The sequence below is a fragment of the Protopterus annectens genome, chromosome 3.part1 (genome assembly GCF_019279795.1).
Source record: "Protopterus annectens isolate FY-2018-M chromosome 3.part1, PAN1.0, whole genome shotgun sequence".
NCBI classification, from domain to species: domain Eukaryota; kingdom Metazoa; phylum Chordata; order Ceratodontiformes; family Protopteridae; genus Protopterus; species Protopterus annectens.
The window spans coordinates 49287520-49311350 of record NC_056732.1 but is presented as its reverse complement, the minus strand read 5'-3'; the positions used below and the strand labels follow the sequence as shown (position 1 = coordinate 49311350).

Below are 23831 nucleotides of genomic sequence, written 5' to 3'. Positions count from 1 at the left end.
CTGTAGTTTCCTCATATGCAGTCTTGCATATGGAATTAGAAGAATGCAGGAGGAACCCCAAGGCTTGCAGTATTTGCCTTGCAGAGAGCAGGGTTTTTGTGGCCACTAGTTTGAAGTAGGTTCTCAAATGAATTTGTTTCTCTGGCGTGAGGAAAGCCATCTGTGAAGCTGTATTCAAGTTTGCTCCCAGGAATATAATTTGTTGACAGGGTACCAGGTGAGATTTATTTTTGTTTATGGTGTACCCCAGACAAGTTAGCACCCTTTGTACAAAAGCTAGAGAATTCAAAAATATGTCCTGGCTTTCTGCCTGAATTAGACAATCGTCCAGGTATGGGTATATTTGAATACTTCTTTGCCTGCAAAATGCAGTGACTGGAGCTAGGCAATTTGTGAATACCCTGGGTGCAGTAGATGAGCCAAAGGGCAGTACAGAGAACTGATGGCGCATGTAGCCTGCATTGAAGCATAGGTATCTTCTGCAAGATTCCCTGATTCGGATGTGCAGGCATGCTTATTTTAAATCGAGTGTTGCCAACCAGGTATCTTTGCCTAGCATAGGAAGGAACTGGTGAAGAGTCAGCATCTTGAATTTTAGAATCACCAAAAAGGTGTTTAAATTAGACAGGTCCAGGATAGGACGCCATGAATTGTCTTTTCTGGGTACCAGGAAAAGTCTTGAGTAGAAACCTTGTCCCTTTTCCTCTTCTTATACAGTTTGAATAGCCTTTATGCTTAAGAGAGAGTACTTGCTTTTGAGCCTCTGCCCCCTGATTTGGGGGTAGATTTGGCCAACCGTTTGGTGTTGGAAAAGTGTGGAAGTGAAATCTGTATCCCTGGGACACTATATTTAAAACCCATTTGTCCTGGGTAATGAGTTCCCAGTTCTTTGCATGAAGAGCAACCTTTCCTCCCAAAGGGGCAGTCAGTTGACAAGTTCTTGGAAGTTTTAAAGCTAAGTCATTGAGACAGTTTACCATAGGGGGAAGTTTTACTACTCCCAGATTTGGAAGTGGGGGCCCCCCACTGCTTAGTCCTGTGCGTACCCTGGGACTGAAGCCTGGGTGCTCTGCTGGATCTGGGTTTGGACTGAGAAGGCCTGGAAGAGGCAGGAAAGGACCAATTCTTAGAGGGCCAATGCCTATTAAATCTTGGAGGTTGTACTTGTAAGAAATCTTTAACAGATTGCCTAAATTTAGCTTTTTCCTCCATCTTTTTAAGAACTTCTTCTGCCTTGTTGCCAAACAGGAGGTCCTGCTTTAAGGGAGCATCCAGTAATTTAGCTTTAACATGATCTGGCAAGGATTGCTCCTTAAGCCAAGCATGCCTTCTAAGTACAGACCCAGTGACAGCAGCCCGGCAAGATGCCTCTAGTGAATCAAAACCACATTGCAAAGTATGTTTTCCAACCTGTTCAGCAGAATACATTAAATCTTGTAAATCCTTATTTTCAGCACAATCAGGAATCAACATCATTTTTTGTTTAAGCAATCGAATAATATGCTGCTGATACTTCAACATATGAAACTGGCAGTTTAAGGCCTAATGGCCAAGGTTGCAGAAGTGTATACCTTCTTATCCCATCTATCCAGCGCCCTGGAGTCTCTATCAGAGGGGGTAGGAGTTTTGGCAGTAGTAGCTTTAATGACCTTGGGTCCCTGTGAAATGGTCTCAGGATCTGCAGTAGGATTTTTGAAACGGAACTTGTGAGAGTCAGGAACCCTGTAATATCTATCAGGTTTTCTGGGAGCAGGAGGTAAAGAGTCAGGGGCCAAGCTAGATTCCGAAAAGGCATCATCAACAATGTCTACTACAAGAGGGATAGCTAAAGGCCTGTGCTGGGGCAGGAGTAAAAATCCCTAAGCTTCTTTTTAGAATGAGAGAAATCCTGACTTTCCCAATGAAAACGCTCCCTAAGAGTATGCAAGGTTTCATCAAAAGAGAAATTCTCTGGGGGGAAGCAAAGGAAATAAAGTCCTCTGCATCAGAATCCTCATAGGTAGATAAGGGTTAATCATGGTCATCAGAGGAAACAGAAATTTCAGAATCCTGATCAGAAGTATCATAAGCAAATTCAGTCCTAGGTCTCTTAGAGGGGGAAGGCTGGCTTCCCCTGATTAAAGTAATAAGGTCTTCAGCCATTCTTATCATTTGTTTTCTAGGCATAGAGGCCAGACCATGCAGTCTGGGCGTTGGTTTTCTAGGCATGGTTCGTGTTTTAGGCCTTGAAGAAGAAGATGTCATCGGTTTAATATGCAAGTCAGTAGGCCTGAATACACCATCAGTAGCTGGTGCCTGCACAGCGGCTCTGGACCCATACAAGGTAGAGACATCCGCAGGTTCCACAGTTGAAGCATCTCGCAGCATACCGGACTCCGAATGGGTCTCAGTAGAGACCTGCGAAAGTACCTCACTGAGTACCAGTGAACTGGCGACTGGCTTTGGAGAAGCGTCGGCAGCTTTCGACCTAGGCGGCCTGTCTCTGTCTTTATCTTTGCATTTTTTCGGAATGTCGGTAGTTGGATGGCTTACCGAAGACATATCTGGATAATTGAATCGAGCACCAAAATATTTAGAAGCAAAAATATACAGATGGATAGTTTGTTGTTTAAATAAGGCACAAAACCGACAGCGAGGTACATCATGGTCAGGGCCTAGGCAAGGAATACAGTACGAATGAAAATCTTTATGAGGTATTTGCTTTCCACAAGAAATGCAATTATTTACTTTTATTGACATCGGTTTAGAGCAAGAAAAAGTTTCTCCAACGGGGTACTTAGCTTTAAGTTGAAGACTTTGGTTCTTAAACTCGAAAACAAAAATTTCAGGAGTCGGCTGACCGGCACTTTCGAACTGCTTCTGCTTTAGGCACCGCACGGCAAGAAAGACTGATGTAATGGCATCGGCTGCATGTTTTATATCCCTGACTACTTGACGTCACGGAAGAAGAGACAGCAACCGACGCAAGACCCAAGACTTTGTTAATCAGGCCGACTGAGGGCTACTGCAACAGCGTAACAAGAAGAACATCAAGGGGAGGGTTCTCTTTAAACAGCAATGCAGGGATTATACAAACGGAACTTGGCTCAGATATTTAAAATCAGAATGACTGCATCTACAGTTCAGTTTGGATTTTGGAACCATAATTTAAACTATCTGGAAAGAGACAATTTTGAGAAAAAGCCCTGCATCTCACTCTCCCTTAAAAAGCTGGACTGGAACTCTTGGGAAAATGGTATTGCTTGAAGGATTTTGCTCTCTAACTCTTAATGTGGTTGACTGCAAGTTGGCATAGGTGTGATTTGTTTTAACTGGGATTACGGAGAGAGAACTTGTAAAGTATGAATGTTTTTGGCTGTTGTTTAAAAGATTACAAATTAAGGTTGCTATTTTAGTTATGGTTTAAACAGCCTGCAAAGTAAGACTGTTCATTTGGCTGTTAACCCGCAAGGTAAGACTTTTTTTTGAGGCTGTTAAAATCTTAAACCAGTTATGCTGAAGCTGTTGCTTTCTTGCTGAGCTGCTTAAAGTTAAACAAGTTAACTTCTGTTTCTACTGAGGAGTGTAAAAACATCTGTGTAGTGACGCAGTTTCATTATGTTAGGACTGAATAAACTCTTCGGTTGAACTGCAAAAAACCTAGTTAACAAGCCACACTTTGTACTGCTGAAATATAAAAAGATACTACAAGATCATGAGTAAAATAAAGCAAAAAAAAAAAAAACAATTCTTACCCCATTCACTCCTTCCAAGTTATAGTCTTACCTTGACCACCACATTTTACATTCAATTAATCCCATCTCCTTAAGACACATGAACACTTGACTACAAAGCATTCCTGTACGTAAAACCTTAAAGGGGGGCCCTATATAATTTCTTACCCTCATACCTTTCAGTACATATTTCCAAGATGGCTGCACAGTGATCAACAGCTTAACTTCAGCTCTCCCAGTGATATTTTAAGCTTGAGTAAAATTCAGTTACTTGGTAATAAGTACACTGCCTGGATGCCTGCAAAGAAGAAACTATGAGAAAGAAATCAACCATAAAAGGTGAGGAGAAAACACTGACTGGAAAGAATCTTGCAGCTGCTCAGCAAAAAATAATTTCAAGGTGCAGATCTGGTGTAAGACATGCCTTCCAGCAATCTAGAGGAAAAAATAAGTCAAATGTGCTCAGAGCTATTAAAATAAAACAAACGCTGAAGGAGTAAATCAACTCAACTAACAAAAGGCTGGAAAAATGGAAGAAGCTTTAAACAAGTATTCAGAAGAGCTAATAAAACTGCAAAAATCAGAGGTTAAAATGAAGAAAAGGCTGGCTGAGTATGAGACTGCTCAAGAAGAGATGTTTCAAAAATGGTAGAATTAGAGGACAGAACATGTACAGAAAATCTAAGATTTTCTGGTGCATCAGAGAAACTAGAAGGAACAGACTATATTACTTTTATGAATGCACAAATAAAAGACTGGACTGGTATTGCACAGCAGCAACTGTTAACTGAAATGGCATAATGTGTGTACGCTCCAAACCTGGCCATGAGAAATCGGCCAAGACCTTTATTAGTAAAGATGCAAACCTTCCAGCAGAAAGAGTTGATCATGATAAATCTGTGGAAAATGGCACAGTAGTAAATGCTGGAGACAGTAGAGAGTTTGTGGAAAATGATCATCCACTGTATACCAGGCATAAGAGAAATACATTTATTCCTGTAACCAGGAAATGTCAAGGGGAAGGTGAGAGATTCAAGTTGTTTTTTCCAGCTGTCTTCAGAATTTTTTCCCTGGAGGATAAAAGTCATTTTTAATGCAGAACAGACTGAAGAAGAAATGAAACAGTTTCTCCAACAAAAAAATGAGTCAACAGGAGGGGACTGAGTTTCAAAATTTTCTGATAATAAATTAGTGCCAGTGAAACCTCTTCCACTATTCCAAAGGAAAATGTTTCAGAAACAGAGAAAAACAAATGAGTTGACCAGACAGTGGAACTGAGCAGAAACCTGGAGTTTAGAGAAAGAAATGAAAAGGAAGAAGTCCAGCAACATGGAAATTAGTGAATAAATTGTATTAACACTATTGTGAACTTAATGCTTCTTTTGCTACTGTGATTTTATGACTCTCTCATTAACTTTATGGAGCTTTTCTCCCCGGGCCACTGCTGAAAAAGGGCTCACACTCAGTCAGACAATCACAGTTAACAAACATCAAAATAAAATAAATAAATGTAAGACTGCAAAGCATCAATCACATTTGTGAAATATAGCTGTACAAGAATAAGTGGAAAGAGTGGGATTTTGTTGACTTTGTTAAACCTGTGAGGAACTGTAAAGGATTTGACTCACTTCATGTCATTAACGTTTGGAAGGACTCTCAGGGGAGGGGAACAGGACAGAAAAAGGTAACCATAAGTAAAACATTTTCTTTTCTATGAAACTGCACAATATAAACTATATATTTTACAGTAAATTATTTTTAGTTATTCTTATATGTGATAAAGTTATTAAAGTAAACAGATGCCCTTTTTCCTTCTTCTTCTTTTCCCAACAAAAAAGGAGAAAGAGATGTGGGCATTATAGTGCTCCATACTGTCATCACAAAAGCAAACTGCATTCAATATGTAGACGACTCCACCTTGATTTGCTCTGCCACCTCCCAGCCAGATTTGCAGACACTAACTCAGGATACTTTTAACATAGTTGAAAATTGACTTTCTGACCGCTGTCTGATCTTAAACTCCAACAAAACTAAGCTACTACTTTTCTCCCCCACCCAAAAGTTCTCAGTATTACCTTTCTCCAGTAAGTCTAATAATGGGACCATAACCTCCCCAGATGTCTCTACAAAACTCTTAGGTGTTATCATAGATCATCTTAAATTTGATATGCATGTCAATAAAACTATCAAAACCATTAACAAAAAACTTGTCTCACTATATAGGCTTAAACCATTCCTAACCCCACATGCCAGAACTGCAATTGCCCGCACTCATCTACTCTCTATCCTTTGCTATGCCTCCCCTCTACTTACCAATTTAAACAAAACTGATCTTAACTCTCTAGCTGCTATAATCACATAGCTAGATTCGCCACTGGCTTGTCCTACAGAACACATCACTGTTGCTGTTGTTTTTCTTTCGGCTTTTCCCGGTTAGGGGTCGCCACAGGGGAACTCCGGTCCGCTAATGATTGGCAGTCAATTTTTATGGTGCCGAGGTGCCAGCCCAATGTCTAACCTTCAACAAAGGCATGCCCATTCACGCATGTCTTTCGAATGCCACTCGACCGTGGGATGACATGCAGACTCCACACACAAGGCGCTCCAGCCGAGAATCAAACGGGAGAACCTCTTGCTGTGAGGCGACAATGCTACCGCTGCACCACCGCAGCTTTACAAACCTAAATAATCTTGGTTGGCTAGAATTGCCCAGGCTAATTCAGTACAACCAACTTATAGTGGCTCATAAAGTACTTTACCAACCCGAAAAAACAAACACCTGCACTTAAAAACATTATCTACCCCTACTGCAACCCCAGATTATTTTGCTCATCTGATAGATGGTGACTCTCTGTTTGCCAAATCTATTGGCAAAACTTGAAACTCACTCTAGAGACGACCCTAACTCAATTCAAGAAATGTCTCGAGCAGCATTTCAATTCTCATTGATTATGTCCTTGCTCCAAGCCTGACTAAATCTTAGTTACTTGTGTACCAACACTACTTCACCTGCAACTTATCTGTGTTGCAATTTGTTAAACTATTTCATAAGTTTGTGAGATTGTATAAGTTGCTTGTCGTGCTTGTCTCTACAGAGTCTGAAAACTGTGCTTAATTTGTACTATGTTTTCTTTTGTAACTACCTTTGGAGCTTTTCTCCCCGGGCCTTCGCTGAAAATGGACATGTATCCAGTTGGACTATCCCGGTCAACAAATGTAAAATAAATAGAGAGAGAAGAAAGGTTAGTCAAAAACATGTTTAAGTTAATAAGGTGTAATCATGGGTTACTGAAGTGGGAGTGGGGAGTAAAGTATGTAGAGCTGATATGTTTTCTTTTGCTTCTGCACAGGCAATTTTCTGGATTAAGACCACTAGCTTAATCCAATTACAAATTTTAAATGGAAACAAGTAAATATGGGAACACTGAATAGAATGAAAAGTTTTCCTTATGCAATAAATGTTTCACCTGGTCTATCAGGCTACAACAGAGGGCATTTCTTTTTTCTTACATTTTCATGGAGGCAAGCCGATAATAGGAAAACTGGAAATAGACATTATAAAAAAACTGTCTTACATAACAGGTGGGAATAATCACTTCTTACCATAATGGTGACACTTTCCATATTATCTTGGAATTGAATGGTCTCACAGTTACAGATGAAAAGGAAAGAATATTTAATTATATTCACAGATGGGGAGTATAAATGGCAGTGCTACAAGGAGACACATTTGGAAAGAAATGGGCATGTGAATTTGATAAAGAAAACGACTTCAGGATGGATATTTTGCAGAATATCATGGCAAATGAAAAGATGAGTGCTTATATTAATTGCTAGAGGAGCTCCAGTAGTGACTGAAGAGGAAAAATGATAAAAAGATAATAGTGGTAGATTTGTAGTAGTAAGGGGCTACTGGCAAGGGATTATGCTGGCATGTATTTATATTCCACCTAAAACTGCTATTTCGGAGCTTTAAAAATGGGAGAAATAATCAGCTTTCAGCGGGAGATATTACTTAAAGATGAGGACTTTAACTTGATTTGCAACAATGAGGATGTATCTAGGGGGTCTAGAAGGAAAGATATAACAAATTACTTTAGATTTCTGAAAAAAAATTCATGAAAATATTTGGCATGAAAGACGTGAACTCCGTAAAAGGAAATCTGAGAGAATTTACATATTATTCTCCAAGGTACAATAATTGGGCAAGACTCAACAGAAATTATGTCACAGGAACATGTACATTTAGCTGAAAACTTGATATATATCCAATAACTATTTCAGATAATGTGCCAATAATAATGAAGATAAAAATGTAGGAAAATGAAGTAAAGACAAGACACTGTTGCGTCCCCATCTACCTGTTAAAAAGAGAGGAGCTGAAGGAATGGGTAGTGGAAATTATCCAGAAGATATTATGAAAGATACACAGTACTCCCGAAGTTATAGCTAGTGAGTGGGATAAAATGAAAGTGGACTTTGAAAATAGGGTAGAAATAAAAGAGATCTGGTTAAGAAGTAAAAAGAATTATTTTGAGGAGCTGATAAAGGTTAAAGTATTATAAAAGAAGGGGAAATGCACAGAACAGAGGTACAACTGCGGTGTGTTACAGAGAGAATAGTGGATTACTTGGATAATAAGCATGAGTTTAGAAAGACTGCTGTTAAGTAACTGTTTCTTTGATAATAACTTCAGAGAACAACAACATTGAGCACAACAACTTAGGCAAGAGAAAGTAGAAACGTTGCTACCAAACTTGGGGAGCTTGCAACAAGAAAAATAACCAGAGATCCTGTAGAAGTATTACAGATAGTTCGGAAATTTTATGAAAATTTGTACAAAGAAGAGATGTGGGGAAATCAACAAAATGCAAGAATGGAAACAGTAATGGAAGACTTAAATATGTCAAGGTTAGAAGTAGATGAGGCTCAACAGTTAATATAGGAGGAAACCAGATACAAATGGTGCTGTATGATCCATCTGCACTAAAGTCTCCAGGAATAGATGGTATGCTAGTGGGAGAAAGTGATAAAGATCTGGAAGGTTTATTTAACACTATTTTAAAAGAGGAGGGGGCATTGACATCCTGGAAAAAGCTGTGGTAGCTGTAATACCTAAATATGGCAAGATCCATCTGATCCAGTTTCATATAGGCCCATTTCAATCTCAAGTCATGATTATAAAGTGTTTACGTCTATAGCGGCTAAAAGAATGACAAAGGTGATGCCAAAATTGATAGACATGTGCCAATGTGATTTTGTGGAGGGGAGGCAAACATTTGATAACACAAGTTGAACAAAGATGATCCAGACGGAAGTAGAATATACTGCTGTTACTGGTGGGTCTTGATGCAGAGAAAGCATTCAACAGAGTAAGCTGTGACTTTATGTGTAGGGCAAAGAAAGCATTTGCATTTCCTGATACAAATAGGTTAATTAGAAAAATATATGAGGCATCCGAGGCAAGGATCAAAGTTAAAGATCCCCTCTGATAAGCTGCATCTGAATGAAGCAACCAGCAGGGGTTTCATCCTTCCCCTTTGTTATTTGTATTATATTTAGAACCATTAGCAAAGAAAACAAGGGACCAGAATTCAAGGATACAACTGGTATGGTGTTCTAGAAAAGCTGCCTTTATTTGTCAATGTATAATTATGTTGTACCTGATGGAACCAGAAAAGCACATCTCGGTGTTGTTGAATATTCTTAGGCAGTTTTAATTTTTTTTCGGGATATAAAATTAATGAAGCTAAAATAAATGCTGCATCTATAAACTATGTAACCAAGCATGAACTGATTCAACAACATCTACATTTATGGGGACATGACAAAATGAAGTATTTAGGAGTATGGATTAAAAAGGATTCTTTTATGACAGCTAATGATATGTGGGAAGAGACAAAACAAGAGATAATACAAAACTGAGAAACAGGAAGCTCTTGCAAGATACAAGCAGTAAAAATGCTTTTAGCCCCTTCAGTTTATATACATGTCAGGCATGTTTTTATCAACCAGAGAAGTTGTGGACAGTAATTAAGAGAGAGTTGAAGGATTTTCTTTGGGAGGAGAAGAGGGCAAGAGTCAAGTGGGATAAGCTGATCCTTCCAAAAGAGTAAGGTGGTTTGGGATTACCGGATTTGAAGGGGTATTTCACACCTACACAGTTAAGGTTCCTATATATAACATAAGCAGAAAGTTATAATTCAAAGTGGAAAAAGAAAATGATGAAGCAGGCAGGTAATTCAAGAAATAAAGAAAAAGTAGGACTTTTGATGAGGATCCTTAAGGAGAATAATAACAGTCGCAGAGAATATTATATTCCTAAAGCTGCAATAAGTACACTAAGAGCTAAGCCAACATGGGCATGCAGAAAGGAGATTCTGTTGATAGGCATGACTGCAATTAGGGGTACAGACAATAGGCAAGAGGGGGCTGAAATTTACTGGAGATGGGAAAGGAACCAAAGTACTGGGAGCAAATAATTAGAGCAGGAAAGGTAATAAAATGGGAAGAGGCCAAGAATACATTTGGTGTGCAGGTTAGTGATTGCCTTCCCTAGATGGGATTGATATCAGAGTACAGACATAGAAAGGTATAAGGGAACCCTAAACAAAAGAACGACACTGTTGAGTTTTTAACTGAATCTAGAACAGAAACTGCTGTTAAAAAATGATAATTAGTAAGGCATATAAAATATTACACAATAACTACAGGAATCCATCAGAAGAGATCAGAAAAGATTGGGAAGAGAGATTAGATATGCAGTTCAGTTCACAAATAAATGGTGGGAGGACATATGCATGGCTCCAAAATACAGTGGATATAAAAAGTGTACACACCCCTGTTAAAATACCAGGTTTTTGTGATATAAAAAAAGAGACAATAAATCATTTTAAAACTGTTCCCACCTTTAATGTGACCTATAACCTGTACAATTCAATTGAAAAACAAACAAATCTGTTAGGGGAAGATCTAAAAAAAAAAAACATACAATAAGCTGGTTGCATAAGTGTGCACAGCCTTAAACTAATACTTTGTTGAAGCACCTTCTAATTTAATTACAGCATTCAGTCTTCTTGGGTACACACCTGCCATCAATTAAAGAGACTCTGGTTAACCCCAAATAAAGTTCAGCTGTCCTAGTAGGATTTTCCTGATCTTTACTCAGTTGCCTGCTACAGCAAAAGCCATGGTTCGCAGAGAGCTTTACAAAGCATCAAAGGGATCTCATTATTGAAAGGTATCAGTCAGGAGAAGGGTACAAAAACATTTCCACAGCATTGGATATACCATGGAACACAGTGAAAACAGTCATTAAAAAGTGGAGAAAATATGGGACAACAGTGATGTTGCAAAGAACTGGACGTCCCTCTAAAATTGATGAAAAGACAAGATGAAAACTGGTCAGGGAGGCTGCCAAGAGACCTACAGCAACACTGAAGGAGCTGCAGGGAATTTCTGGCAAGTACTGGTTGTACACTACATGTGACAACAATCTCCCATATTTCCCATATGTCTGGACTATTGGGTAGGGTTGCAAGACAGAAGCCTTTTCTTGTACAGAAAAACATCTAGGGTGGCTAAAATTTGTAAAACAATACATCAAGCCTTCCAAAAGCATGTGGGAAAATGTGTTATGGTCTGATGAGATCAAGGTTGAACTTTTTGGCCAGAATTCCAAAACATATGTTTGGTGCAAAAACAAAACTTTGCATCACCAAAAGAACACGATACCCACAGTGAAGCATGGTGGTGGCAGCATCATGCTTTGTGGTTGCTTTTCTTCAGCGGGAACTGGGGCTTTAGTCAAGGTGAAGGGAATTATGAACAGTTCCAAATACCAGTTACTTTTGGCCCAAAACCTTCAGACGTCTGTTCGAAAGCTGAAGATGAGGAGGAATTTCACCTTTCAACATGACAGTGACCCCAAGCATACATCCGAATTAACAAAAGAATGGCTTCACCAGAAGAAAATTAAAGTTTTGGAATGGCCCAGCCACAGCCCAGACCTAAATCCAATAGAAAATCTGTGGGATGACCTGAACGGGTGTGCACAAGAGATGTCCTCACAATCTGACAAATTTGGAGCACTTTTGCGAGGAAGAGTGGGCAAATACTGCCAAGTCAAGATGTGTCATGCTGATAGACAGCTACCCAAGAAGACTGAATGTTGTAATTAAATCAAAAGGCACTTCAACAAAGTATTATAGTTTAAGGGTGTGCACATTTATGCAACCAGCTTGGCTCCAGCATTTCTAACCATGTGGGTTCTGTCCTTGAGCCAGTTTTCAATCCATCTAGTGACATAGGGTTTTATATTTAAGCTGGTGAGCTTATCTATAATGCCAGAGTGGGGTATTGTATCGACGGCTTTTGCAAGGTCCAGGTAGGCTGTGTGGACCACCTTCCCCTCGTCAATGGCCTTGGTGACTGTTTCAAAGAAATCAACCAGGTTTAAGAGGCAGGATCTGCTCTTAAAGCCGAACTGGGTAGGATCCAGTGTCTGTACGTCCCCAATATCTTTATTTATGAGGTCCATGATGATCCTTTCCACAGTTTTGTAGACCAAGCTAGTCAGGCTTATGGGGCGATAGTTTCCAGGATCCGTTGAGGCACCACCTTTATGGAGAGGGACCACTGTTGCTGTATGCCACTCTTTGGGCACATATCCTGTAGTAAGGCTGAGATTGAACAGTAGTTTTATGTTTGGGTTTAGCTCTTCTTGGAGTTCATGTAGGACGCAGCCTGGGACACCATCTGGTCCCATTGATGCTGTGTTTTTTGCTTTGGAGAGGGCGGCTCTTACCTGAGCATCTGAGATGTCAGGGGGGCAGCACTCTGCTGGGATAGATATTTGCCCTTTTGGTGGGGGGGGAGTTTGCACTGAACCTGTCAGCTAGGATGTTGGCAATGTCTGTGGGTTCGGTGTATTTTTTGTCATTTTGGACTAATTCTGGGCATATCTGGGAATTACCACCCAGGTTCCTAACATAACTAAAGAAAGCCTTGTGATTATCCTTAGTGTCCTGTGCAATTTTTCTCTTGAAGCTGGCCTTAGACAATTTTATGAGTGCCCGTAGTTTTTTGCTAATACTGATCAGTGATGCCTTCCCTTTTTGGGATTTTGCTCTATCATTTAGTAGTTTCCTCCTTCTGTTGTATAGTTTGTTTATGGCTGGGGTCCACCAGACAGGACATCTGCCTTTGGAGGATTGGGTCTTGGTTTTATTTGGGATCGCATGATCCATGCATTCCTGAAGGTGTTCATAGAATGCATTTATAAAGGATTCTGCGGTCTGGGCCGTATTTTCCACAGGCCCGGGGGCTTTGAAGGATTCCACCTCGGTTTTGAAGAGTATGAAATTTGCTTTAGAGAAGTTTTTCACTGTGGTTTTCTGGGCAGGGGGTGGGGTCTGGATGTGCGTGAATTACAATGTTGGTATAAGTGAACTTGTTAATATGGTTTGATTACTTTTACAGAAATGTAAGTTTGCCTATGTAACAAGTGATAATTCAATAAAGACGTTTAAAAAAAAACAATGTTCAGTACTTCAGTCACGTTTGACGTGCATAAAGACACCCATGTAAGTTGATATGTACAAACGTACAAGACTTGCAGAGTAAAAGCAGTTAAGTAGCCCTGCCTCAGGAATGCCATGAAAAAGCTGACAGTTACAAAATAACCTTAGCACATAACCATAAAACACAAAGTATGGTGGAGGCCAGCTTCCTCAAGTTTAAACATCCACTTTCAGCTTGCATGCATGGCATCTTTACAAGATAAGAAATTAAGTTGTTTCCCAACACACGCTGTACACTGCAATGTCTGTTTCTCAGGTGTGATTATTATCCAACAATGAGCCTGTGAAATTACTCTCCTAGGAGCATAAAGTACCCTGTCCCACAAAATGTCAGCAAACCGGCTGTAGCTACTAAAAACGTATCATCATGGAACTTATAGACAAAGACATGGGTAATCTACAAACTCAGGACCCCACCCAGTTTGAGTTTGTAAAAGGCAGATCATGTCTCCTAAACCTGATAGACTTCTTTGAAGCAGTCACCAAAGCCGTAGATGAGGGTAAGGTGGTTCACACAGCCTATCTAGATCTCGCCAAGGCTTTCGACACCATCCCCCACTCTGGAATTATAGATAAACTTACTAAACTAGGTATAAATCCTTATGTCACAAGATGGGTTGCCAACTGGCTTACTGACAGAACCCACACTGTGAAAGTAGCAGACTCCAAATCAGACTTCAGACCAGTGACAAGTGGAGTACCACAGGGTTCAGTCCTGGGTCCTCTCCTGTTTGGTATCTACTTCTCTGAAGTACGGGCTAACATAGAAGGTCATTGGCTAATGAAGTTCGCAGATGACTGAAAACTAGGAGCCATAATCAAAACTCCAAAAGATGTGGACATCCTACAAAAGGGCCTCGCTGAGACAGATGGCTGGTGTCAAAGCCATGGCCTCAAGTTCAATGCCAAAAAGTGCATTGTCATCCCTTTTGGTGAAAACTCAGTACCCATGAACTACCACATAGGTGGTAGTTCACTTAACACCGAAAGTGTGATAAGAGATCTTGGGACACAGGTGGACAGTAATCTCTCCTTTGATAATCACATTGCTACAGTAGTCAGGAAATCCTTCTACGTGGCACACCTCATCACAAAAGGTTTCTCATCCAGGAAAAAAGAGGTAATTGTTCCCCTCTACTCGTCACTCATTAGCCCCATTATAAAGTACAATGCCCCTTTTGGTATGTACCTCACAAGACATCTACAACAACTGGAAAGGCCACAGAAATAGCTCACAAAGAGGCTTACCAGCCTCAAAGAGATGTCCTATGCAGACCGTCTCAAAAAACTGCAGCTTTACTCCGTTGCATATCACCTACTCAGAGGCGATCTCTGCCTAACACACAAAGCTACGTCAAACCCAGAGCTTTTAGACATGCTCCACTTAAAGAAATCCCATCCCTATGAGCTACACACTCTAGGGACCTAAACCTCATCACCAAAATAAAAAGAACATGCTGGAGGGATAGATTCCTGTCCGGAGACTTCCCATACTCTGAAACAAACTACCTATCTATATCAAACAAAGCTCCTCATTGGCACTCTTCAAGAAAAATCTTGATGATTGGATGGGAGATAGGAAATTCTCCCCAGGGATCACTTCTGTGGCTCTGCTCGACAGTGGCACAGAAAAATAATTTTTTTGGGTGGCGAAAGCCAGAGTACCCTTTGGCTAGGCTTATATAGGCCCTAGGGCCAATAGCCTAGTACCTACCTATGAACCTATGAACAACTGCAAGCTATCCTTACACTGACACCACAGAGGGTAAAGTTCAATAAACTTTTCAGTGATTCCATTCTCTGCTGAAAACAGTAAAATGTCAGTGTAATACCTGAAATCTCATACCCTAATCAAGCAATAACTCACCATTTATTGACACTTTCCCTGCTCCCTCTTCCTTTAGCCCTCCTGTATTTCAAACTCGTGTTATAAAAATGCATTACTGAAGTATTTCAAACTCTAGGCCTGTACCATAAACAGTCACAGCCATCTATATATAACCCTCTGCTAAAAAAAATATATTAATTTGTACATAACTGTGACAATGCTGTGCATGTTTAAAAAAACTGCTCATCTGTCTATATGTCTCTACAGAAACTGCATATATGTAGGTTTATCTCTATTACTCTACAGAAATCCTATATTTATTTATTTGACATGTGTTTACCAGGAAAGTCTGACTGGGTATGTGCCCATTTTTCAGCGGAGGCCTGGGAAGAAAAACTCCAAAAAACAACTGCAAGATTACAAAATTACATTGATTTCAAAGACTATCACTATACATTCTCAACAATTGTATAATTGTCTAGAATTTATTTCTTGCAAGATATCTCTGTAATTAATCAGACTTTTTAATGCTTTACTGGGTGGAGACAAACTGGTCACTTGTAAGCAGTACCCTGCCCTGGTTAACAAATTTAAATAAAATAATAAATATACCATAGGAAAATTTAGCATTTTAAAAATTACTTAATTTTAAACATGCAGTAAAAAATGCAAAAATAGGAGAAAATGCAGCAGGACACTGGAAGTACCACGTGCAGCAGTGCAGAAGGTCAGCACAAAACGGCGACGGGACACTAAGTTACCATACACTGAACCAAGTCATTTTATGTATTCTGCTTCAAGTCAAGACGCTATTTAGGGGATGCGACACCTTACTAACGTATACTACCATGAGCAGGAAAACGATCACAAAAGAATTTTTGAATCATGAAAATTTAGTAATTAAATGCACTATGTTTCAGATAACAAAACAGACTGCAGTTCTGGATGACATTCTAAAACCTCTGCTTCATGTGACCAAATACTTGTGCAATAAATGCCTTGCAGTAAGACAGTCACTGGGAAGACCTAAATGACACCACAGAGAGAGTCTTTAAACTTGATTTTACGTCAGTACTTTCTGGGCTTTTTCCATCTCAGGCTACTGGCACTGCTCTTAATAGAATGTTACTGTAGCAAAGCTGCTGGGTTACGTTCACCTCATGTACTTATTTCATGTTCTAGAAATGAAGAATGAAGAATTTAATCTGAAATAGATACCTAGTTGATATACTCACTTATTTTCCTTTTTACAGTTTCCTTCACTAACACTTCTTTTCTAACTTTTATTTGTATCTCTATTTTTAAATCATAAATAACACTTTACAGCACAATGTGGATCCTCTCTGGACTAACACTTTAAAAAAAGGGCAGGCTAAGCATGCGAGATGAGACTGGCAGTTAAAAGTTTTTGGTTATTTTACTGTTACAATGCAATTCCATTTATTTAGCATGCTGAATTGTATGAATGTACAGGATTAATTTGTCCTATGCTCATATCAGAAAAAAGTCTTGTTCTCCTAACAAAAGTACGCTTTTATTCTTTATATGCTGAAAGCAGTTACAATAGTATATACTGTTCACAATCTGTGAATAAAAATGTTACAGATTTTGTAAATATATATATATATATATATATATATATATACTTTCAATGTGGTAACAACAGACAGAAATTAATGAGAAATCAATAAACTTTAAATATGCAACTCATTTAAAATATAAAACAGTATTTTCATCTACCTGATCGCAAAGGGACTGCACAATGGAAGCAACAATTTCAGCACATTGCTGGTGTGTACCGTCTCCAGACGTCTTCATTAGCACCAGCAGCTCCTGGAAAAACTCCACAAATCTCTCATCTCCTTTACTGTTACCACTTATAAGGGTAAGGGTAGCCACTTTACAAGCTCCATGAGATGCAAAAGAATCAAGCAGCGCTAGCAGCTGCACAGTGTGTGTGGTACATTGTTTTGGTTTTCCTTCTGGAGTACTGCAACAAAGAAATACATTGATTTTACTTGTGCTCTTTCAGTTTATTATAGTGTATGTTATTAAAGTTCACACCCACAATGGCTTCTAAGAATTCGGCAATGCCTCACAGCAATAACTTATGATTTTTTAGAGACAAAATGCTGGTTATGTGAGCATTATACAAGTTACATTACCTTCTCTACTTCTTGATTTGCCAAGTAGGAGCTGAACAGCCTGTAAATAATGCGATCATAAATATTCCACAAAATGTACTGACAGTATTTTTAGGGGTCTATATGACAAGACTAAAAGCATTTAACCACGGTTTACTATTAGATTTTCGAATCGAACTCCGTCGACTGTACTGTTGTCGAACACGGAAGTTTGAAAACGATAATATCGAACACCAAAAGCCAAGCTAGGAATGGTTGTAACATGGGTCGAGATAGGTGTTCAGTGTTATTGCCGAACTAAAAATCTCTCCCCTATCTCGACCCATGTTGAAACCCGTTCCTAGGTTGGCTTTTGGTGTTCGATATTACAGTTTTCGAACTCCCGTGTTCGACAACAGTACCGCTGATGGAGTTCGCTTCGAAAATCTAATAGTAAACCACGCCATATAATCCTGAAAAATAATACTAAAATGCTCTTACTATTGCTGAAATGTGCCAAAATCCCTAAGGAATACATGACAAAACAGGAATCCCTTTTCTCACTGCAACCTTTTCATTAACATTTCTATCTCAACCCTCTATCCATGACCCAAAATAAAGATAGGCGATGACAAAGATATTTACACTGTAAGAGTACACAGGTGTTGATGGGAAGTAATATGATTTTGTAAGTAACCGTGCTGAAATACATTCAGGAATAAACAGTGAGCAAACAATAATGCTACCTTTCAAGAACTCGTGTTTGCTAGCAATTCGCGTTGTAATGAATGGAGCTCAGACTACAGTTCAACATGATGAAAAAGATAAACTTATTAACACCTTCTCTAATGTGATACCCAGTCGTAACAATGCTTAGAGAGGTGCGTAATAAATGTTAAGCACCCCCCCAGTACTGTTATGATTGGGACTAACAGTAGACAACACCAGCTGGCAAACAGCAGCAGCTGAAGGTATAACAGCTTTGTTTCTCTCTGCTATCCATATCTCTCAACTGTCCCAGAGTTGGCAACATTTGTGGTTTGTCCCTCACAATTTTTTTGATTTTATGGTAATCACTGAGAATTACAGACAAATTGATAAAACCAACCAGTTTCACAACTGCTTATTTTTCAGAAAACGCATATTGATACAAAACTTGTTCTACTAACTTTTCAAGTGAGTAAAAACGATTATCTAAAAACTACCCCTGATTTTGTTACTTTTGGGCTTGTTCAGAATTCTTAAGCAAAGAAGCAAGATGTGTGCGGCTGTCAGCTGGACAGAACCAAGTGCTCAGCTGGACAGAACAAGTGCTTTATCTGTTTTCAGCCTGGTAAAACACTTTGTGCCAACAATTTTTTTCTCCAAGTCAAAGTACATGGATCAGAAATCAAAGAATTACGACCAGGTCACCAATCATAACCTACTATATGTTCTTGACATGGATGCCTAGATTCTCTTCTTGCGCTTTGCTCTCAAGGTGAATTTCTTGACATCCATGTCTCAAACACATAATGAGCACTTACGAAATCCAATCAATCCCTTTTTTCCTACAAAAGAACAAAAAAGTTGACTAAGGTAGGGTAGCTGTTAAATATGCACTCAGAATCACTATCCATGAAGCCGCATACTATCTTGCTTGAATACCAGGAACAAGGTGTCCGCAAAAACATGTTACTATGCTATAAACTGCAACCCTACAACGTTTTGAAACAAAACTAGAACGTATCCCTCACAAGGAAATGTCAACCACAATATTTTAGCAGGATTAAATGCTATTTCCAAATTTAATTTGTAACAGAAAGCATACTTTTATCATCATATTTACATCAATCACAAGCTTGCGAACTGCCACAAGACTGACGGGAAGGTGACCATTAGTACATTCAGTAAGGCAGTTCCACCAAACTGCAAGGGTTTCATTGTACATACGATCAAGAATGGATAATGTACAACAAAAATGATGTGGGAGACAAATTCCCCATAATACCATATTACTTGGTAATGCTGCAGATAGTTATGTGGATACAAACTTGCAATCCAGATTTGCTTACCTGCATTTTGTGTCATCATCTCCTGCTGACAAGTTAGTTACTTGGGACATATCCCGACAGGGAATTCTTACAGATCCAGACCATGGTATATAAAGAATGAAGACAGTTCTCATTTTGGGCATAAATATGGTAGTTATGTACTTACCATAATGCTATATACTTTCACCCATCTCTGCCCAATACAACTGACGTGACCTTGGGCTAATTGTCACATCTGCACTAGTAAAACTATTGCTTCATTCTTGAGCTCCCTTAAATTTTGTCCTCCCATAATGCACTAGAGTGTGAAGCTACCTCAGATCAAGTTTGGTGCCTAGAAGCAAAGGCAGGTTTTATATATGTTAACAGAAATAAATTGAAGATTTCTTTGTGCCCTACGGCATGAATATTTGGAAGGGGGGAAAAGGGAGGGAGGTTATATCAGATGGATATGAATGAAAGGATCCTGTCTTACATAAATTACTGTATCCTATTTATCCTGTCCGTCTGATCAGACTGATGGGTCAGAATACCCAGCTGCTGGAAACTTGTGTGGAATCATCACAGTGATCTTTGAAGACTGTTGCACCAAATGAAGACTTACACCCAGACATAGTACTTGACTTGTAATGCATTGCGAAGGTGTGCACATCTAACTTGTAACGCTTAGTGAAGGTGTGCACATCTAACTTGTAACGCTTAGCGAAGGTGTGCACATCTAACTTGTAATGCTTAGCGAAGGTGTGCACATCTAACTTGTAACATTTAGCAAAGGTGTGCACATCTAACTTGAAATGCTTAGTGACGGTGTGCACATCTAACTTGTAACACTTAGCGAAGGTGTGCACATCTAACTTGTAACATCTAGCAAAGGTGTGCATATCTAACTTGTAACATTTAGCAAAGGTGTGCATATCTAACTTGTAACACTTAGCGAAGGTGTTCACATCTAACTTGTAATGTTAGCGAAGGTGTACACATCTAACTTGTAACGTTTAGCAAAGGTGTGCACATCTAACTTGTACTGCTAATAAAGGTGTTCACATCTAACTTGTAACACTTAGAAAGGTGTGCACATCTAACTTGTAACGTTTAGCAAAGGTGTGCACATCTAACTTACAATGCTTAGCAAAGGTGAGCACATCTAACCTATAACGCTTAGCAAAGGTGTGCACATCTAACTTGTAACACTTAGCAAAGGTGTGCACATCTAACTTGCAATGCTTAGCAAAGGTGCGCACATCTAACTTGTAACACTTAGCAAAGTGTGCACATCTAACTTGTAACTCTTAGCAAAGGTGTGCACATCTAAAGTACAGTTGTGTACACTTACCATAAATGTAGATGTTTGAGTGTATTCACTGTTGTAGTCATCACATTTGGGTTATCTCCTTGCAGTAGCCATCAGTCGGCCTGATTATCAAAGTCATAGGTCCTGCATCGGTTGCTGTCTCATCTTTTAGTGACGTCAGGTGTATAAAGCATGCAGCCGATGCCATTACATCAGCTTTTCTTGCCCCAGATGTCAGGTGCCCCCCTAATAGGAAGCAATTAAATATATATATGCAAGGTTATACCTCCAACAAAAAAGCAAATACACCAAAAGGCTTTTAAACATAGTAAAGGAGAATAAAGGTACAGCCAAAAGAAGTCAGGGGGCTGGAGGGAGGGTAACCAGGAATGCAACAGTGAATACATTCAAACATCTACATTTATGGTAAGTGTACACAACTGTACTATGTTCTTCATGTTTCACTGTTGCAGTCATTATATTTGGGTAGATTCCCAAAGCTAAGGATGGGAGGAGGAATTTAGATAGCATTAGGACCGGCTATAAGGCCCTACAAAACTGCAGTGGCAAAGCCAGCTCTGGATTTAGAGAACATTGGCAAATGGTAATGCTTGGTGAAAGTATGTACAGAACTCCAGGTAGCAGCTTCTAGGATGTCCCTGGTAGGGACACCTCTGAGAAAGGCTGTAAAGGTAGATGCAGCCCTGGTTGAGTGTGGTCTTATCCCCTGTGGGATAAGTTTTCCATGGTACTTATAGCAGAAATGAATGCAATGGCCTATCCATTTAGAAATGGTTTGCTTTGAAATGGCCTTCCCCTCTGCCTCTGCAGCAAATGCTACCAGCAGTTGTTCAGATTTCCTTTGAGGTTTAGTCCTGTCCAAGTAAAAGCTAAGTTGTCTGTGCACATCTAAGGAGTACAGGATTCGTTCCCCTTTGTTCTGTGGATTAGAAAAGAAGGTTGGAAAATGAATGGACTGATTAAGAGCCACTCTGGATACTACCTTGGGCATGAAAGAGGGGTTTGTCCTGAGGGACACCCTGTCCGCATGAAAGATGAGGAAAGGCTACACTGCCATAAGGGCCTGTAATTCAGATACCCTTCTTGCTGAAGTGATTGCCAAATGGAAGGCTGTTTTCCAAGAAAGGAATTTTAACTCTGCACTTGCAGCTGGCTCAAAAGGAGGTAGACTGAGTTTTCCCAATGCAAAGTTAAGGTCCCAGGCTGGAGTTGGGGCTCTCCTGGGTGGTCTTAAGTTTTTGACCCTCTGAGGAACTGCTTGAGCAGTGGATGAGAGAAGAGGGGTGGTTCTGTATTGTAATGAGCTGAAATGGCTGAGGTATGAATTCTGATGGAGGAGAAAGAAAGGCCCTTGTGAAGCATCTCAGTTAATTATTGAAGAATCTGAGGTAAATTGGGCGCTGCTGTGTCCATCCCTTGAGTTTGGTTCCAGGCACAGAATCTTTTCCATTTTTCAGCATAAGATTTTCTAGTACTAGGCCTCCTTGCCTCCAAAATGACATCCAACACTTGTTTACTGAGGGATGGCAACGGAGAGATTAGGTAATTAGCCAGGCTGCCAGGTTTAGGATTTGAAGCTGAGGGAGCAGAATCTGGCCCTCCTGCTGCAATAGCAGGGTAGGGGTCTGAGGCAGGTGCCATGGAGCCAGCAGTGCCACACTGCGCAAGAGGGGGTATCAGTGTTGGCGCGGCCAGTGTGGTGCAATCAGTATCGTCCTTGGTTTGTCCTGTTTGATCTTTAGTAGTACCTTGGAGAGGAGAGGCAGAGGAGGAAAGGCATAAACTGACAGATTTTTCCAGCTGAAGGACAGGGCATCCACTTTCCAAGCTTGTTTATGGGGAGTCCATGTGCAGAATTTGTCCAATTGGTAGTTCTGGGGGGAGGCAAACAGCTCTATATCTGGGAACCCTCATTTGTTTATCAACATGTTGAAAGTCTTTGGCTCCAGTTTCCACTCGTGTGGGCCCATGAGATTTCCACTTAGTTCGTCTGCCAATGTATTTAGTTTTCCTGGCAGGAATTGAGCCTGTAGATGCACTTGGTAGCTCAAGGCAGAGTCATGGCTAGTCTGCAGAGGGGGTATGAATGGGTACCCCCCTGCTTTTTATGTACCACATAACAGAGGTGTTGTCCATCTTTACCACTAATTGTCCAGGAAGAATGTGGTCCTTGAAGGCTGTCAGAGCAGTCAGGCTGACTGAGGGCTACTGCAAGCAGATAACTCAAATGTGAAGACTGCAACAGTGAAACATGCAGATCATCTTATAATGCTTAGCGAAGGTGTGCAATGCAGACCATGGTGCTGTACCAATCTCCTGAAATGAGGTATTTCTAAAGAAAGCTATGCAGGTGACAACAGACTGTGTGGAAAGGGCTTTGGGTTTGCATGGTAGGGGGAGTCTGTGAACTCAGTAAACTCAAATTATACAATCAGAAAGCCATCTATAAAGGGTGACCTTATTCCTGATCTAAGCAAATTAGTTGTACATGACACAAAAAGTTGTGAATTTTTCCTAAAGAGTCTGGTTCCTTTTCACATCTGGATAAAGTGTCCTTAACTTTGGAGCCAAAGACATTCAGTCAAAGGGAGCACTGACAATCAAAGACTTGGAGGACAATGCAAAAAATCACATAAGCGCATCCAGGTGTGCCTCCTTATGGAAACGAAATAACCTGCTGCCCTTGAGGTTTCTTTGGCTGCTTGCAAAATTAGCCTCATGGAAGAATTTGGAAACTGACTGCAGGGTAGCCAATTGAGAAATGACAGATGCCTGTACCTCATCAGAAATGGATCCTGAAAGGGTATCAGAGAGTTCCTTAATTAGGTCTCTGTAACCTGGTGAAATGTGCCAAATAGTTCAGAGACCTTAAGGCGAAGGTCAATGAAGCTCAACCTGTCCATTGCTCAAGACTCCTTACTTGGTGGATGGACAGTGGAACTTTCTTTGAAGAGTTCCTTTTTAGTGGCTGCCTCCACGACAATGGCATCAACAGGCACTTCTTTTATCCAAAACTGCCCGTCTTCTGCTGCTGTGGAAATTTTGTCTGGTCTCCAGAGGACTGGCTCAATGGTGTCTGGGGCTTTCCATGCCCACCGAGAGGTCAAATCAATGAGGTCATCCACAGACGTAGTCACTCAGGAGGTAGACAGGCCGATACCAAATATCTCCAGGAATGCAGACTCCTTAGATGAAGGGTTGCTGGACTTCCAGCCACCTCTCTGTTTCAGGATTCCAAGGC

The 23831-nt window shown here is 40.1% G+C and overlaps 1 protein-coding gene across 4 annotated transcripts in view; it reads right to left on the bottom strand.

The window, feature by feature from the left end:
- The window catches only part of VIRMA (vir like m6A methyltransferase associated), a 1734630-nt gene that overhangs the window by 498892 nt on the left and 1211907 nt on the right, over positions 1 to 23831 (bottom strand). For all 4 annotated transcript variants that reach the window (XM_044066546.1, XM_044066545.1, XM_044066547.1 and 1 more), the window contains one exon: positions 16863 to 17112. In XM_044066546.1, coding sequence (XP_043922481.1) covers positions 16863 to 17112 — 250 coding nt within the window. The remainder of the gene's footprint in view (positions 1 to 16862; positions 17113 to 23831) is intronic.